Below are 18,314 nucleotides of genomic sequence, written 5' to 3'. Positions count from 1 at the left end.
TGCAGTTCCTTTTGCAGGATCACTGCTGCAGTTCCCTTCACTTCTGCAGTTCCCTTTACAGGATCACTGCTACAGTTCCCTTTACAGGATCACATCTGCAGTTCCCTTTACAGGATCACTGCTACAGTTCCTTTTGCAGGGTCACTGCTGCAGTTCCTTTTTCAGGATCACTGCTGCAGCTCCCTTCACTTCTGCAGTTCCCTTTACAGGATCACTGCTACAGTTCCCTTTACAGGATCACTGCTACAGTTCCTTTTGCAGGGTCACTGATGCAGTTCCTTTTGCAAGATCACTGCTGCAGTTCCCTTCACTGTTACAGTTCCCTTTACAGGACCACTTCTACAGTTCCCTTTACAGGATCACTGCTACAGTTCCCTTTACAAGATCACTGCTACAGTTCCCTTTACAGGATCACTGCTACAGTTCCTTTTGCAGGGTCACTGCTGCAGTTCCTTTTGCAGGATCACTGCTGTAGTTCCCTTCACTGCTACAGTTCCCTTTACAGGATCACTGCTACAGTTCCCTTTACAGGATCACTGCTACAGTTCCCTTTACAGGATCACTGCTACAGTTCCTTTTGCAGGGTCACTGCTGCAGCCCATTTTGGAGGGTCACTGCTGATGCAGTAGTTGCAGGGTCAGTGCTGCATCTCTTTGTGCAGGATCACAGTTGCATCTGTTTAGCCTGATCCTTGCTACATCTCAGTGTCAGGATCGCCCTCATCCCTTCACGCGCTCTCTTCCTCATCCCAGGACCCCCTCACACTCACAGGTCTGCTCTAGTCAGGCCATGTGATCCCTCCAGGCTCCCTGAGACCGGCATCCCCGTCTCTCGCTCGCTTTAATTGTCAGACCCCCTGCACCCCCCTCCGGCTGCCCTGGGTGGGAGGGGGCCTCGCAGCTGATGGAGTCCTGAAATGTAGAGCCAGCCTCCTGTTACCGAGCTCCCATCAGAAGGAGTCCGGTTCCTGCAGGGCTTTTCTTTTGTTCTTCTTAAGCTCTTCCTGTCCCTGGTTAAACTTCTCAGCGGGACTGGTTGCTAAAGGGGGGCCTGCGCCTATACCTGGATCTGTGGGGTCCCCGAGGATCTGCTGGACCCTGCGGGACAAGGGTCTTGCCGCTAACTGGAGGAGTGGGGCACGGAGTTGTTGGCACATGCACTCTGACCTCTGAAGAGGGAACTGTGGGAGCACAGACCTGCTGGTACATACATTCTGGGGGGTCACGGAGCTGCTGGCACATACACTCTGACCTCTGGAGATGGTACTGTGGGGGCACGCAGCTCCCGCCCTTTAATTCCTGGAGTGGGGTCTAAGCAGCTGCTTGCTGCTGTGGGGGCGCGGATCTGCTGCTCTCAGGTACCCGTCCATAGGTTCTCGGAGTTTTCTCTGCTTGCTGCAATGGACGTGTCTAAAATACCATCGGAAACTTCTGATCCTGAACAAATGGAGATCTTCTCTCAATGACCCACTGCCTGCTTCTGAGAGAACCTCGGAGGTGATCGCGCGCCTGTAACACCCTGCTTCTCGCAGGCAGCGCATCGACCCTTGTCCCGGTGCCTGCTCGCTGCTCCCCCTTCCCTCTACAATCACCCTAAACTTGCGGTCTGTGCCCGCGCACCGGTCCCCGTGCTTGTATCCGAACCCTGCTGTGGCAGCCCCCTGCCGTGCTTGCACCATTCTGCCTGGACGCAGTTCCTGCACCCCGTTGTGCCTGCACCCCGTTACCTGAAGCCTGCGCCTGCAGCCTAGTTGCAGTATCTTTGGTCTGCGCCATCCTTTAAAGATGCAGTCCGTGCTGTACCTGCTCTGCTCCTGCTCCTTGCTGGCCCTGGTACTGGGTACCGGGTTCCTCTACCAGTTTCCGGCAGCGTCCACCCTGCAGCACACCTACCCGGAGCAAGCAGCGGCCCCCCAGGGCGGAGGATTCCACAACCGCCGGTGAGTACCCGGACCCTGCCTGCTGCAGAGCCCTTGTTCAGCCAGTGCCTGCGAACGAGTCATTTCCTGGTGTATTTAAATCACGCACCGTGTCATGCTGTGGTTAAAAGTTTATTTGACAACCTTTCACGTGTTTTCATCCTAAATTACAGGTACTGTGTTCCAACTTGTGTTGCCCATTCCCCACCTCCCCCTCCTGCTTCGTTTTCACACTGTAGCTAATGTATTTCGCGTGCTTCCGAGCCCTGAAACAGTGGATCGGTTCCCTGTGTCCGCAGATCACTTTTCTTCCCGGCTCGCTAAACATCGTTTTCATCTCAAACAGCTGGTGCCGAGCTGTATCAAATTGCACGTTTGGATTTTTGCTTTTGTTGGCGCCATATTCTACATGGCCGCTCGGGGCCACTATTGTTCTTTAGAAGAAATATACGCTGAGTAGGCGCTTTAAAATAGACCTTCCCTCAAAACACCAGGGGATGCCGGTCAAGAGACCCTCAAATTCGCCCCTCTCGCATAAGTGGACGACGTTCCGTCCCTATAATATGCTATCCCTGACAACGATTACTGCCTTTGATATCAGACTTTCCCCTAAAAGTATTATTTATTTGAACTAGCAAAACATCTGATTTTATGTTTGTTACAGATTAAATCTCAGTGGTGTGGCCTATGGTGTTCTCTGGTGCCTGACCAGTAGGCATGTGCGCATCTCTTTCCTATGTTATGGTGTGCAGATTTGTAGAGGGCACTATCACCAGGCAGGGTATCCTGGCGCTAAGCACGTGTGATTCTAGGCACACCTAGGGTCTAGTGGGACTACTTCAAAAGCCAGGTATTTAGCTTCTTGTAGAATTCAGGAAGTGAAAAGGAGGCTCTTATGTGTAGTGCTAGGTTGTTCCATGCTTTAACAGCAATGCAGGAGAAGGCTCAACCTCTGGATCTCGTTTTCTGTGGGATTTGTGCTAGTAGGAGATCGGACAAGGGAAGATGCCTGAAAGGATTGTGAAAGCAGGTGTGACTGTCGAGGTGTGCTGGGCCAGTGTTATGTAGTACCTCGTCAGTGTAAACCAGACCCATTGAATAGGGCGACCAGATCTCGAACACGAAAAACCGGAACATTTAGCAAAAACAGAAGAAGGACTATATTTTTAGGTCAATAGAGATTGTAAAGTGACAGCTCCAATCAACATCGAACGCAGAAAAGGCACTTGGAAAATAAATAAAATGTGATTTTTTAAAAACCAGCATCATACCTGTTAAATAAAATGCATATTTATAACAACTGCTAACTAGCCATGCTTTGGAGCACCTAACAAGGTGCATCTATTTTCAGTCGACCCCCTCTAAAAACTGTAACATAAGTCAAATTTGCTGAAATCTACCGGGACAGCTGCTGAAAAAATGGGACTGTCCCGGCAAATCGGGGATGCCTCGTGGCCCTACTATTGAAATGATGTTTTTTTTTCAACCAACAATACTGAGCACGCTGAGATTTGAAATGTTACTTTCCAGTATAAGCACAGGACTACAAATCCCAGCATGCGTAGAACTATGCAATGCTTTAAATGGAGCTATAGAAGTGCAAGTAGTCACCCTTTAAAGTACCTGTTTGCTCCTGAGAAGTGCCAGTCTCTCCTATTAAATGTGCTGCAACAGTGGTGCAAAGTGAAGGTACTCGCCCCTTCAAATTAAAAAAGTTCACGTACTAAGTACCGGAGAGTACCAGCCCATTTAAAGCACTGTGAACCGTATAGCACACTAATCACCCAAGAGAGTATCCAGATGCTTGCTGTGACTTTAAAGATGACTTGACTGTAACTCACCCTTATGACTAGGGACAGTTGACAGTTAATGATCCAATAAAAACACATTTGGAACTTTTACTAAAGTGCTTCCACATCATACAGTCAGAGAAAGAAAGTCACAAGGGGGCACTGATTGCAGACTTTGCCTTTTAAATGGTGCAGCACGGTTTAGTTTAAGTATGTTTTTTGTGCAGTTTAAATTCTTCTTTAGTTGTCAGGTTTGCGTGACGCGGCAAGTGTGCTCTATTAATTATTTATTTTTTAAGGGGCTTCATATAGGACGAGACAGAGCCAGCAAGTATCACACAGCAACTACAAGGACATTCTTAACAATTGGTGAATGCAGCTCCTGGACAAGGAGGTGCCTAAAGCACCATGTTTTATATCCGATTGAGGCGGAAAATCAAAGTCCTTGTTCATCCAGGTCAGTTTACACTCATAGTCCAAATCCAAAGGAATAGTGCGCTACTCGTACACAAACATCAATTAGGCGCTATAGAGGCGTCACATGCTTCTGTATGCAGTTACTAAAGATTTTGAATCGTACTTCAAAATACTTTCACGCCCATTCTGGTCTTTCACCATACGTACTGACCCTTTCCTGAGAACAGTACTTCTGTTCGAAGGGCTTTCACATTTCCATCACAGTGATGAAAAGACAAAAGGCATTTCCGAGATGAAAAAACACATTGTTGACATTCTGATACTAATTTTGTGCCTAGTTCTTTTTTACGGTTGAGATGTTTTTTCAGCTTTTTTTCCAGAGTAAAATTTAGCTTATATGGTAAATTTCAGTGCAGGAGCCAAAAGTTTGCACCAAATCATTCTTGTTGGAGTTGTCCACTCTGTAGAAAGCCACAGAGCCAGTATTTCCAGGCTTTTCTGTCCTGCTGAGTCCTGCCCCAGGAAGTGCACAGGATGGCTTAAACGTCATCTGCGACCTCTGACCTGTTTTTGGTCTAGCGCTCGCCCCCCACGTCCGCAGCACCACCTTGCTGTCTCGTGCCCCTGACCCCCGCCCACCCTGCTGCTAGCGTGTTCGAGGCCCTCCTCCACCCGCAGGCATCCTCCTGCGCCTCATCCCTGATGTCTAGTGGGCTCTGGTAAGCTTCGCTAGACCGTGTGCTCTCTGCCGCTTTTTCGCTGTATCTGTGTTTTTCTACTTTTCAGCGCCTTGCCTCCTTGCGCTCTTGCCCCCATTTGTGCCCCTTCTGATTGCTGTATTCCGATTGTATTTTGTGCCATTTACCGTATTTTGTGACTGTTTTTGACTTGTGCCTTATTTTTGTCATTTTGTGCCTTGTTTAACCTGGTTTTCGCCCCTTAGGCGCTCCCCCTTGCCGCTTCCCCTGCCGCTGCCTCCCTGCGGCCCCGCCCCCCTCACGCCCCCATTCGCCGCTCCCTCCCGCCTCCCGCCGCCCAGCTGCTCCTCCCTCCCCCTCCCTTCTTAATGACTGGCACTGCGCGTCTGCGCCGCTGGCGTGCCGGAGGCGCGCCAGAGACGGGTCCGTCTGTGCCCGTCCGCACCTGGACCGCGCCCAGCGCCACCCCCCCTGGCCCGCACGCCCCCCGCACCACCAGCCTTCGCTACTCGGCCAGCGAACTCCTCGCCCTTAACCCTGGCTCCTCCACAGCCTGCTTCCAGGCCACTCCGAAGCACACCAAAGGACCCTTCTCCTGCCGCACCTGCAACAGAACAAGGAAGCCAGCAACAAACAACACCAACCACCTCCACTGCATCCTCATCAACACACGCTCCACACGAAAGCACGCCATCGAGCTCTGGGACCTGCTCGACACCACCGCCCCAGACGTAGCCTTCCTGACCGAAACCTGGTGGAACGACTCCTCGGCCCCAGACATCGCCATCGCCATCCCTGACGGCTACAAGATCACCAGAAGAGATCGCACCAACGGAATCGGTGGAGGAATAGCCATCGTCCACAAATCCACCCTCAAGATCCACACCCACACGGATGACACCCTCAAGACAGCTGAACACCTTCACTTCCAGATCCACACGGACCCCAACACTACCCTCAGAGGAACTCTCATATACCGACCTCCAGGACCAAGAGCCCCCTTCAGCGACACCATCTCCGACCTCGTAAGCACCCACGCCCTCGCCTCAACGGACTACATCCTCCTTGGAGACCTCAACTTCCACCTGGAGAACAACGACGCCAACACCGCATCACTGGCCACCAACCTCTCCAACCTCGGACTCAGACAACTGGTCAACACACCCACCCACATCGCCGGTCACACACTAGACCCACTCTTCACTGCAAGCAACCACATCTCCTTCAGCCACACCACTGAACTCCACTGGACCGACCACCACTGCGTCCACTTCACATTCAAGAAAAACACCGCACACCACCGCACCCCACTACCGCCGCACCGCTGCTGGGGCAAAGTCACCGAGGACCAACTAACCAGCACCCTCGCCAAGAACCCACCGACCGACCCTACCGACCCGGACTCCGCCGCCATCAACCCCCAACAGTCGATACTCAACTGCGCCAACACCCTCGCACCACTCAAGAGGCCCACTGTCAACCAAGAAAAGAAAAAAGCAGCCTGGTTCACAGACGAACTGATCACCTCCAAACGCACCTGCCAGAAACTTAAGAAAAAATGGCTTCTCGAGCGCACACCCGACAGCCTGGCAACCCACAAGGAAGCCACCCGCAAGCACCACCAACTTATCCGACTCGCCAAACGCTCCCACTTCACAGAATGCCTAAGCAACAACGCACACGACAGCAAGGAGCTCTTCTGCATCGTGAAGGAGCTCTCTAACCCCAGCGCCAACGTCAACGACGTCCCACCATCCCAGAAACTCTGCGTCGCACTCTCCACCTTCTTTTACCAGAAAATCGCCGCCATCCACGACAGCCTCAACACCACACCTCCGCCAGACCCCACCCCGACAACTCCTCCTACGCCGACCGCCTCACCACCTGGACCCACGTAGATGACGCCGAAACCCGAAATACCATGAACTCCATCCACTCAGGATCCCCCTCAGACCCCTGCCCACACCACGTCTACAACAAAGCCAACTCCACCATCGCCCCCCAACTTCGTAAGATCATCAACCTATCCTTCGATACTGCAACCTTCCCGGACAGCTGGAAGCACGCCGATATCCAAGCCCTCCTCAAGAAACCCAAGGCTGACCTCAACGACCTCAAAAACTTCCGCCCGATCTCCCTCCTCCCCTTCCCAGTGAAGGTCATCGAGAAGATCGTCAACGCCCAGCTCACCCACTACCTTGAAGACAACTCCATCCTAGACCCCTCCCAATCCGGATTCAGACGCAATCACAGCACCGAGACTGCACTCCTCGCCGCCACAGATGACATCAGACAGCAAATGGACAATGGCGAAACTTCAGTCCTCATCCTCCTAGACCTCTCCGCTGCCTTCGATACGGTCTGCCACTGCACCCTACAAACTCGTCTCCACGAAGCCGGAATACAAGACAAATGCCTCAACTGGTCTCCTCTTTCCTCTCCGGCAGAACCCAGAGAGTCCGACTCTCACCCTTCCGCTCCGAAGCCACCAACCTCATCTGCGGCGTCCCCCAAGGCTCCTCACTAAGCCCAACGCTGTTCAACGTCTACATGGCACCCCTCGCACAACTGGCCCGTCAGCACAACCTCGGCATCCTCTCCTACGCTGACGACACCCAGCTCATCCTCTCCCTCACCAATGACCCACACACCGCCAAAGCCAACCTCCACGAGGGATTGAAATCCATCGCCGAGTGGATGAGAAACAGCCGCCTGAAATTAAACTCCGATAAGACGGAAGTCCTCATCCTCGGACGCACCCCCTCGGCCTGGGATGACTCCTGGTGGCCCACCGCGCTGGGACCCCCACCTACTCCAGCCAACCATGCACGCAACCTCGGCTTCATCCTCGACTCCGCCCTCACCATGTCCAAACAGGTCAACGCAGTCTCCTCCTCCTGCTTCAACACCCTCCGCATGCTCCGTAGAATCTACAAGTGGATCCCGACGGAAACCAGAAAAACGGTGACCCAGGCCCTCGTCAGTAGCAGACTTGACTACGGCATCGCACTCTACACAGGCATCCCAGCAAAAGACATCCAACGACTCCAACGCATCAAGAACGCATCCGCCCGCCTGATCCTCGACATACCCCGCTGATGCCACATCTCCCACCACCTGAAGGACCTCCACTGGCTCCCCGTGGACAAGAGGATCACCTTTAAACTCCTCACCCACGCGCACAAAGCACTACACAACGCCGGACCCGCCTACCTGAACAACAGACTCAACTTCTACGTCCCCTCCCGCCAACTCCGCTCTGCCAACCTCTCCCTCGCCATCGTTCCCCGATTCCAACGCAAGACCTCCGGCGGCAGATCCTTCTCCTACCTCGCCGCCAAGACCTGGAACTCCCTCCCGACCCCCCTGCGTCAGACCCGGGACCTCCTCGCCTTCAGGAGACTCCTCAAGACCTGGCTCTTCGACCAATAGCAGCTGCCCCCCCCCTCAGCGCCTTGAAACCCTAACGGGTACATAGCGCGCTTTATAAATTTAATGATTGATTGAACGTGATTACAACAAGGTGTCTCCAGGTCATTCAAACACCGCCTCCAGTCCTGAACTTTTCATCTACAAATCATTAATTTGAGGCGCGTTAGTCCCATTAGTTCAATTGAAGCAAACCAGGACTACAACACCCAGAATGCATCAGACCATCACAAAAGAACAGACCTCGAAGCAGTCACAATGATAGCCAGGGAGGTCCCCATAATAAAATGAGACCGTGCAGATTGCAGCGGCAGCTCCTACACTATGGTGGAGGAGCGCCACTCCCTGCCAGCAGCAGCTGCAAACCTTTTACAATAAAACAATGTTAAACTATGTATATTCCCATTTTATTGTTAAAGAGGCGGGGCCACGGGCGTGAGAGGGACGGAGGGGGAGTGCACAGCACTCCCCTCAGTGCGCATGAGTGTTTGGTCAGCTGTCTCAGGCCAGCCAAACACACATGCGCACTGAACCTGCTCCAACCTAGCACTGTGTTGCCGGCTTGGAGACAGCAGACAGAGGATCCGAGTCTGCCTCGGCGCACCAAGCCAGGGATCTCCAGCCAAACCTAATTCTACTCTCATGCTGCCAGCAGCATGAGAGCAGTGTTAAGATTGGGCGCAGGGCAGGCTGGAAGCCTGTGCCTGCAAGTGGAGCCTGTAGAGAAGCACAGCAGCTCACATTAAGGTAAGTTTAAAAATAAAATAATGTTGCCCCCGCCTTCCCCTCTAAAACTTTAGGCATTTAATTTTAGGAAATCTTCTCCCAAAACACAGCCTTCAGCTTTTCGTGAGTCTGCGTTTTGCTAGGAATGTGAAATTTGCTGCAAACACTGGCCACAAAAAAGCAAATATACTCTGCAGCCTGTTTACAGTGGGGCAAAGGTCAAGGGCGTGTGCTGAGAAACTGTCAGGACATTCTCCATCTGACCTTCTGATTCCTGCATAAGGACAGGTGCTGCTTGGAGATATCTTGAAACTTCACTTGTTGTTTACAAAGAAACTGAACAACTTCAGTGGTTGCTCTTTCCTTTCACAAAATCATATCCGAACCTTATTTGTAAACATCTGTTGTCCAGAGGAGCTTAGTGTTCAAATATCATGCATATGGAACTAGTCAATGCAATAGGGCCCAATACATCCTATTGTCCACACTGGGCCTCTGATGGCTCCATTAATTCATCTACTGCAGTATCCAGGGGGTAACCTGCACAGGTTTGAATCCAAGGGTGGCCACTCAGCCTTTCATCCTGAAGTAGATAACAGAAGTGCCGCAAGCACAGATAATGTCAGTCAACCGCCAGACTGTGATAGTCAGTAGTCAGCACCAGTGTGCCTCACAGGGGGTCTGCGCCCACTCCATGCTGGCTTCTGTGCTAGTATCAGGAAGGCTGAGGTTAGACTCCATAGTTGAGACATCTTACCCATGGTAATAGTGAGAAGGTGACTCAAGACCAGGATGCTGGAGGAGATGCTGGAGGTTGGGTACCAGAGTTATCACTAGTCAATGAATGGGAATGTCCCATCCATGATTCTCTTTTTAAAGTGGGATAAGCTGGAGGCTCCGAACCACATGAAACAGTGGATACACTCTGTGTCCATCGTCACTTCCTTGGATGAGGTTCTCCAGTGAGCCAGTGTTGTGGGAGCGCACCACAGGCATGTTGGCGGGACACCTTTATATTTGTAAGTCTTAGATGGAGAGTATCTGGCACTAGGGTGGTACAAACAGACATTTGGAGGGGAGCTGGCGCCGGACAGACTGTTCACTGAAGGTGAGGAGAGCAGGGCAGCAGTGATGGCCGGTTCCCAGGCTGGACCCACGCTCTCTGCTGCATTGAAGGTTAAGAGTGTGCCAGGCAGAGTGACCACCCTCACCCTCCTCACCTTCTTATTGAGGCTCATGAGTGAGTTGAACACTGCAGAGCCAGCAGGCCTGGGCAGTGAGGCTGTGTCTCTCTCACAGGCCGTAGGCTGTGGGTGCGCGGGTGATTCATGCAGCTCTCAGGTGCAACAGTACGAAGGGACGGGCATCAGATGGTCCAATGCAGGAGGCAGGAGACAAGCTTGATACCAGTCTGTAACTTGCACAAAATCTTGGTGATTGCACAGTTTTTACTTATATCCCCAGGGTTGGAGCTCCAGGATTTATAGTCACTTAGTGATTTGCTTCAACCAAAGCTCTGTCTTGAACTTGCATTAAAATAGTGGGTGACTCCCGGCCAAGGGCATCTTTCAGTGAAAACCTGTGAAAACGTCTTGATTATTTAGGAGGTAGGTTTGTCTAACACTCAATATGCCAGAGACTTTTCACACTATTCGCTGGAGGAAGAGCAACTAAGGACATTTATTTAGTACCTACAAGGCAAGTTTACCCAGGAGGGATGCTCTAATTGTATATGGCAACTTGCAGACACATCCCTGCCGAGGTTCGCAGGCTCCACTGCCTCCAGGGTCTCCTAGAGGTGAAGAGAGCCTCAGGGGCGTGTAGTGAGAGCCCTGAGCAACAAGGTTTCAGAACTGGACCATTGAACGAGGCAATAGGGATGCCCACGTCTTTGGACATACTAGTAGGCATATTTTGCAGCCATTTTGTGGACACCACCTCTGCCTACTGGCATAGACATCACACAAGTCTAGAGTAAAGGGACTCGACGTACAAAGACGCTGGAATTACAGCAACAACTGATATACCTGGGTGCCAAGTGAAGTAACTGCGGAGTGAGTTTCGGGACAGCAATGGCGCACTTGGGAGAGGAGCTGTTTCTTTGGTTACAGAGAAGGTCACAAGGAGCCTCCAGAAATGTCAGACTAGAGGAGTCTTGGGGTGACCGGTGGGTGGTGGGACTGGGTGTGGGCTCTTTTGATAGGGCATGGGGTAACAAGTGTCTGGCTGAGGGCAGTAAATGGAGCCATGAAGTGAGGCGGAGGTAAGTGGTTGTTGACAGTGCTTTAAATGGAAAAATAGAAGTGCAGGTACTCTGTAATAGAGTACCTGCTTGTTTCTGAGAAGTGCCGGTACTCTCCAATTAAAAGTATAACGTTTTTCTTGAGATAAGCCGGTACTCTAACTCTCAAAATAACTTGCTGAGATGCCAGACTTGGCTCGGTAAGCAGGTAGGTGGACTGACTGATAGCGTAACCTTGAGCGCTTGAAGGGGTTAGCTAGAGTGATTGGCTTAGGAGAACTTGGAGTGACATCTGGATGGGTGAATTAAGTGACTTGCTGATGGGGGTTAATGGAATGGTTCGTGAAGGGAGGGGCTGGCCCGGTAGGCGGGGGATGCTGGGATGCCGTAGTTAACTGGGGTAATTGTGAGATAAGGTGGGCCGGGGTGATTCTGGCTGAAAGGCCTTCAAGAACGATTTGAAACGGGCTAAGGAATGGCTTGTAGGGTAACTTATGGACTCCTTAGGAGAGGATATGGGAGGGGCCAGTCCACCAGTCCAGTCACGCGTCTCTCCTAGTCAACTTCTTCTTCTCTCGGTTATCTGAGGCGTTTCTCTCCTCCCAGCCGGTGTTAGTCCGTGCACTTCATATTAATGAACCCACACCCTCCCCCGTCCCCAGTAACAACCTAATCTGGAGCGAGGGGACGGATGACGTCCTCAGTTGGACCGGGGAGTACACATTGAGTACCCTGGTCACCCACGTACCACCTATCAAATAGTAAGGAAAATTTGGATTTTTTAAATGATTATCATGCTGATGGAATAGCAAAAAAAAAGCAAATCTTTTCAGTCCGTGCTGCAGACTTTCATCCGAAAACCTGCATTTCTAAACTGGATGGAGACAATTTTGTTTGGGAGGGAGAGAGATGAGAAGAAGAGGGATGGAGAGAGGAGAAGCAGGATTCCAGGTTTAGAGGTATTTGGGGAGGGGGGGAGGGGTGCGGGCTGCAGGACACCCACAGTGGTCATAATTGCAAGGATTGTCTCACTGAGCCATCTCAAAAAGATGAATAAAACAAAAAGCAAATACAGTCTAATTATTAAATTTGTCGCAAAAAGACAGCAAGAAATGCAATGTGTGCAACAACATTTCCTTTTTGTATGAATGCCGCTTAATTTTCCAGTCAAAGCTGAAATATCCTGGGTGGTCTGGAGGAAAGTTTTGTGAAGCTCTGCTCATGCTCTCTTCCTCTGTCTTCTCAACTCTCTTGCCCTCATCATATCTGCTGCTCTTCTCTATACTCTTCTCTGTAGTTTTTGGAGTTATCTGTCTGTGACGTCACTGGCTCTAGCTGGGCAGGGTTCCTGCTACATACAGCAGCTTTCTGTCCCCTGAGGCTCTGTCTGTGACGTCACCGACTCTAGCTGGGCACACAGCAGCCAGCCGCCTGTCCCCTGAGGCTCTATCTGTGACGTCACCGACTCTAGCTGGGCACACAGCAGCCAGCCGCCTGTCCCCTGAGGCTCTGTCTGTGACGTCACTGACTCTAGCTTGGCACACAGGAGATGCCTGTCCCCTGAAGCACTGTCTGTGACATCACTGACTCTACCTGAGCAGGGTGCCGACTACATACAGCAGCCGCCTGTCCCCTGAGGCTCTGCCTGTGACGTCACTAACTCTAACTGGGCACACAGGAGGTGCCTGTCTCTTGAAGCACCGTCTGTGACATCACTGACTCTACCTGAGCAGGGTGCCGGCTACATACAGCAGCCGCCTGTCTCCTGAGGCTCTATCTGTGACGTCACTGACTCTAGTTGGGCACCCAGCAGCCGCCTGTCCCCTGAGGCTCTATCTGTGACGTCACTGACTCTAGCTGGGCACACAGCGGCCAGCCGCCTGTCCCCTGAGCTCTGTCTGTGACATCACCGACTCTACCTGAGCGGGGTGCCTGCTACATACAGCAGCTGCCTGTCCCCTGAGGCTCTGTCTGTGACGTCACTGACTCTAGCTGGGCAGGGTAGCGGCAGAACACAGCAGCCGCCTGTCACCTGAGGCTCTGTCTGTGACGTCACTGACTCTAGCTGGGATCGCAGCAGCCGCCTGCCCCCTGAGGCTCTGTCTGTGACGTCACTGACTCTAGCTGTGCAGGGCGACGAATGCACACAACAGCCGCCTATACCCTGAGGTGCGGGTGGGAAAAGTAACTCATTCTGATCTCCCTCGCTTTCTTTTCGTACTTCCTGCCGTCTATAGTGAGCCTCTCTTGGTCCAATTTTGTCACTTCTGCTGTGAAGCTGTTCTGCTGCACACAGCACTACAAAGTGTACACGTCAAATAAAGGCAGCTGCTTTAACCTGCCGTGGGGTGTCACTCTTAACCCCTTCAGTGCCATATATAAATACTATTACAATACAATACAATATATATACATATATATATATATGTATATACTTGTCATAAAAGGGTGTACCCAATATGGCTTTATGACGTACATATACAATATGGCCACGAGGTGCTAGTGTTTAGGGAAGTGGCACTGCCAGGTTTGCATAGGCTCAGTGCACAACTTTGAACAGGGGTCTGGTACACGAGTGCATAGGCACCTCAACCGAGGAGGGGCTGCCAATCATTATGAGGGTGCCCACCTGTCCTGACCCCTGGCTCCGTGCCCCTTTTGTGAGCATGGAAACACACTCGGGCCCCCATTTTACTCTTTGTCTGTTATAATCCCTGGAATTGCATTCCACTGTGCATTAGTATTAACGGGGGTCCCAGTAATTTTGGAGGAGGAAAATATTGGGGAATATACATTTTTGGGGAGTCCCCTGTGGGAATCGGACCTTACCGTGCCAATTCCCGCATGTTTTTCCCAGGATTCTATCCGGAAACTTCAGATTCTTGCCGCTGGGGAGGTGCCCGGGTAGAAGCCACTCACCGACGGTGTACCGGTTAAATTTATAATTCTGATGGCCCCGGTAGCTGTGTTTACTGGCCTCAATGGAATTAATGTGCCAGGTGTAATGAAGGCATTGGACAAAAAGAGACACCCGCTGGATCATGGGGCAAACGTGAAAGAACTGAAGCTTTTGCACTTGGGATGTGATGTTTGCCCCGCTACCCTGCAGTTACACTTCCCGTGCCAGCCGCTTGCAATGACACTTCCCTAGCGCGTCAGTTATCTGCAGTGCCAGCGGGCAGAGGTGCAAAGGTCTGCAATGCCAGCTGTCTTCAGCGTAGTGACAGATTTCTCAGTAGGCCAAGGAGAAGTGAGTCTAACATTTAAAAGACATTCATCAAAAGTCTACAGCACAGAATTTTCTAAAAAAATAAAAAATAAAAAATAAATGTAACGCAACATAAATAATTGCGGAATCATATAATCACAATTAATCCTAAAGAGATGATTAAAAACAATTTTAGTTGGAAAGCGTTTAATTCGTTTAAAAGTAGTCCAATGGTATTAAACCTGACATGATGACTCGGTCCGTGCCTGACAACAGGTGGTTGTGACGTTGCTGCCCGGGTAAGATGCCCACATTGTTTTACAGTTTTGTGGGTCGACAAGTGATATAGTCTCAAGTCAAAGTCAACGTCATGCGTTTGCTGGGCAGGCTCATTTCCACGTAGGTGCCATTTTGGTAGTCTTCATAAAACCTATGGTGTTACCAACAGGAAACAATCAATGAGCCGAGTACTGTGTCACCCCGATGGACAGTGACAAAGGTCCACAGTGGCTGTGCTAGCATCCATGATGTCAGCTTCCCACATAGGTTCCCTGTTGTAGTTCTCTTTTTCAGTTGCCTGAGCTATTGGTGATGAGAAAAATGCTATCAGTGGAGTTTGGGAGCAAATATAAGGTGCACTGCTCTGAGTGGCGCTGTCAAGGGATCGCTACCACCTTTGGGTCACGCCGCGTGGATGCTCCTGCACATCAGACCGTTTGGCTTGCAAGTGAGGAAATAGTGGAGACAGGAGCAGCGGCCTCAGGCATGGGCCCTTGTCAGAGGATCCTACACGGGGTGCTTTGAAAGGTTTAGCAAGTGTGCGTGGAGGAGACTCCTGCGGTGAGCGTGCACTGTGTAAGGAATCTGCCAGCAGTAGGGCGTGGACATGGCCTGGAGAAGCCAGGAAGGTACAACATTTGTGTCAAAGACAAGCCTAGTCACACTATTGTCTTCTATGAGGAGCACGTGGATGACAGTGTGGGAGGTTCAGACCCCATGACTCCCCACCCCACCCCACTGAGGGGACATACTAAAGTAATAATGGAGTGGACGCTCTGTGACATGAATTAAACCGGACTACACATCCTGAAGGACTAAGTGGTGGCCACCTATGAGTAGATCAATTTCAGGAGCAATGGCAGAGAAATGTGGACACAACCTAGGAAGCGGTCCTTCTGTAAAGGTCAGAAAGAGTTGGCTCACAGGGGAGAGCCTTGCTTGCATCTGTCACTTTACTGCACAAGGACATGGCTACAAAAGGAGTCTCATTGTGGTGTTGTGTCCTGTGGAGAGTGGAGATCAACTTGGACATGCATGTGTAGGGAATGGTGGAATACAATCAGGCACCGGGCGTCACTTAAGTCTATTGAGCACAGTAAGGAACATACGTAGAATGTCCTACACAGCAGGTTTGTAGAGTTTAAACTGGGCGCAAGAGCGGAGGCCCTCATCAGCATTCAGAGAGGTTCTCAACTGAGGATTCTACTGTCCCTTTAGCAAGCTCTATGGAAGCAGTAGATGTCAAATGGTGAGGATGATTTGTGGCTTGATCGGAAATGCCAGGGCGGCTGGTGATTCTTTTCTCCCAGTGCTACAGAATCCTTATTTTAATATCCAACCCATAAGTAGCAGCAGGAGGGAGTGGTTTGTTAATGGTTCAATCAGTCAATTTCAGTGACTGAGTTCTCAGAAAACCAATTCGTAGGGAAGAAGTCCACTGTGGTGAGATCCATGCTTTGCTGTTTCCTGAGGTGCAGACAGGACACTGTCCAGAGACTGATTCTTGCTGGCTGTTAAAAAGGAGGACACGAGGTACTCTCAGGTGAAACTCAAGGTGGATCACCAGTGCGAAAAAATTGTGGAAGGAGTGACTGAGCGATAAGTGTTTTTTTTCCCATGACATCGCTGATTCACCTCCCTTCTTTCTTAGATGTCCCTAGACAGCTGTGTTACTAACTTGTTAATAGTTTGTGTTTTAGGAAAATAGCAGTTTGGAAGTGGTGATGATGAAAACGGCGTTGTACGTGATTTTCATCTTAACAAATGTCTGTTGTGCAGTGGCTGTTGGTATTTTTGCTCCTCCTGAAAGTTCTAAACCATAACCACACACTGTTTCAAAGCAGATCACCAACATACTTTAATAGTTATTTGCTTTAGGCTGGCTGCCAATTCAGGGTACAGGTTACAGCGAGATGAATGCATGACCTCCTTGTCTTAAGCTTTGATATTACTAGGTCAAAGACGATTTACATGTTAGGAGGTGCTTGAATCCTTACAGCTCTTCCAACTGTGAAACCAGCTTCATAGCTTCTTTTCCACTATCTCAAAGATCTTTCATGGCGCTTAGAAGTACTTGAAATTGTGCAGCTCTTCCACTTGTGAATTCACTTCTCACTCCTTTTCACAATATGTCAAAGATTTTCTATGGTGCTAAGAAGAACTATAGTTTGTGCAGCTCTTGCATTTTTGAATCCACTTCTCTAGACCCTCTTGTATATCCGCGATCTGTCCTGGTGCTTAGAGGTACTTCAAACCGCGCACCTCTTCCTCATCTAAATCCAACTCTCTAGCTCCTTTTCTGCTATGTCAAAGATCTTTTATGGTGCTAAGAAGTACTTCCATCTGTGTGGTTCTACTACTACTTAAAGACCTATTGAGTTCTGGAGTTACTTGCATCTTTGCAGCTCTTTATTTGTGATTCCTGGTGTTTTGCTCCTTTTCGACCCTGTCAAAGAATTATTTTATTAAAATGTTTCAGGATGCCTCAATTGTTGCAGCTCTTTCACTCCTATGCAGTCTTAATGTTCTCCACCGCTAAAGCATGACTATCTATTAAAGCCTTTGAGCTTGTGGGCAATGTCCACACCCCATTGCTTATTCATGGTGATGTATCCAATCTAGTAAGCCCGGCTTCTCCTTCTTGTGCATAGAGACACATTTATATTGCAACAGGTGTTCTTTCTGGTGACTTACTGGGTGCCACAGTCAGCAAGACCTGGTGAAGTTTGGATGCCTTTTTTAGGGCCGAGCCTGTGAGAACATGCGCTAGCACACAGGTCTTGCTTGCAAGACACTCTTGTATCCAAAAACAGCTTGGAGCCTGTCTGCTGCTTACCATTGTCTGCTTCAGCTTCACTCTTCTTTGCAAGCATGGTCATTGGCCAGTGAAGCCGAAACGTCACTTCCGATGCTTGCGGTGGAGCAGGGACCAAGCACAGATTGATTCAACTTAATCTGTGCCGATCACGACTCCCGACGTGATTTAGGTACTATTTTACCCCTCCTACCCACTCTCAATCCCTGCTGCTCCGTCCACAAGGCTTGCATGAGTTTCAAATTGCCCTACTCTCCCTTCGCATTCTTGCTTCTCAATCCCCCAATCACCCTCCTCTCCTGTTGCTTGCTCCCTCACGCGCCCCTGTGGCTACTTGCCCATCCCTCTCCCACCGTCATGGAGTGTTGCTTGTGTATAGCGCATACTGGACCTGGTGGTATCGGAGCATTTTACATGAGCACAAGTTGCATTACCAACGGACAAACTCATTTTTAGGCATGGAGAGATTAAGTGATGTGCCCAAATTCACAGGATGTTTAGCCTCCTGCCGAGACTCGAACCCCGGTTCCCCAGCTTCAAAATCAGCCGCAGTAGCTGTTACACCACATTCTCTCGCCTTGATATATGAATGCAAACCTTGGTTAGTTTTAACTTGTGATTTATTGTTTTATTTGTCATGCACGAGTAATGTGCTCAGGATCAGACAATGTTGAGTCAACTTACTTTTTTCACCCTGTCTCCTTCTCATCGCTCTCCATATTTTGCATGTGTGTCTCCGTGAAACAAAGTGATAAGAAATTAATGAGCGACGCACATTTTTTTCTCTTTATT

General features: G+C 50.3%; 1 protein-coding gene across 2 annotated transcripts in view; it reads left to right on the top strand.

The window, feature by feature from the left end:
* Positions 1-762: 762 nt before the first annotated feature.
* Positions 763-18,314, top strand: part of COL26A1 (collagen type XXVI alpha 1 chain) — a 622,272-nt gene continuing 604,720 nt past the window's right edge. Inside the window, exon 1 of one of the 2 annotated variants that reach the window (XM_069226960.1) lies at positions 763-1,939. In XM_069226960.1, coding sequence (XP_069083061.1) covers positions 1,785-1,939 — 155 coding nt within the window. In that variant the 5' untranslated portion in view covers positions 763-1,784. The remainder of the gene's footprint in view (positions 1,940-18,314) is intronic. The other variant, XM_069226959.1, reaches the window with a different exon arrangement.

Source organism: Pleurodeles waltl, chromosome 3_2, assembly GCF_031143425.1.
Source record: "Pleurodeles waltl isolate 20211129_DDA chromosome 3_2, aPleWal1.hap1.20221129, whole genome shotgun sequence".
Lineage (NCBI taxonomy): Eukaryota > Metazoa > Chordata > Amphibia > Caudata > Salamandridae > Pleurodeles > Pleurodeles waltl.
Note: the sequence above shows the minus strand (reverse complement) of the source record. Positions and strands in the feature narration are given on the sequence as shown.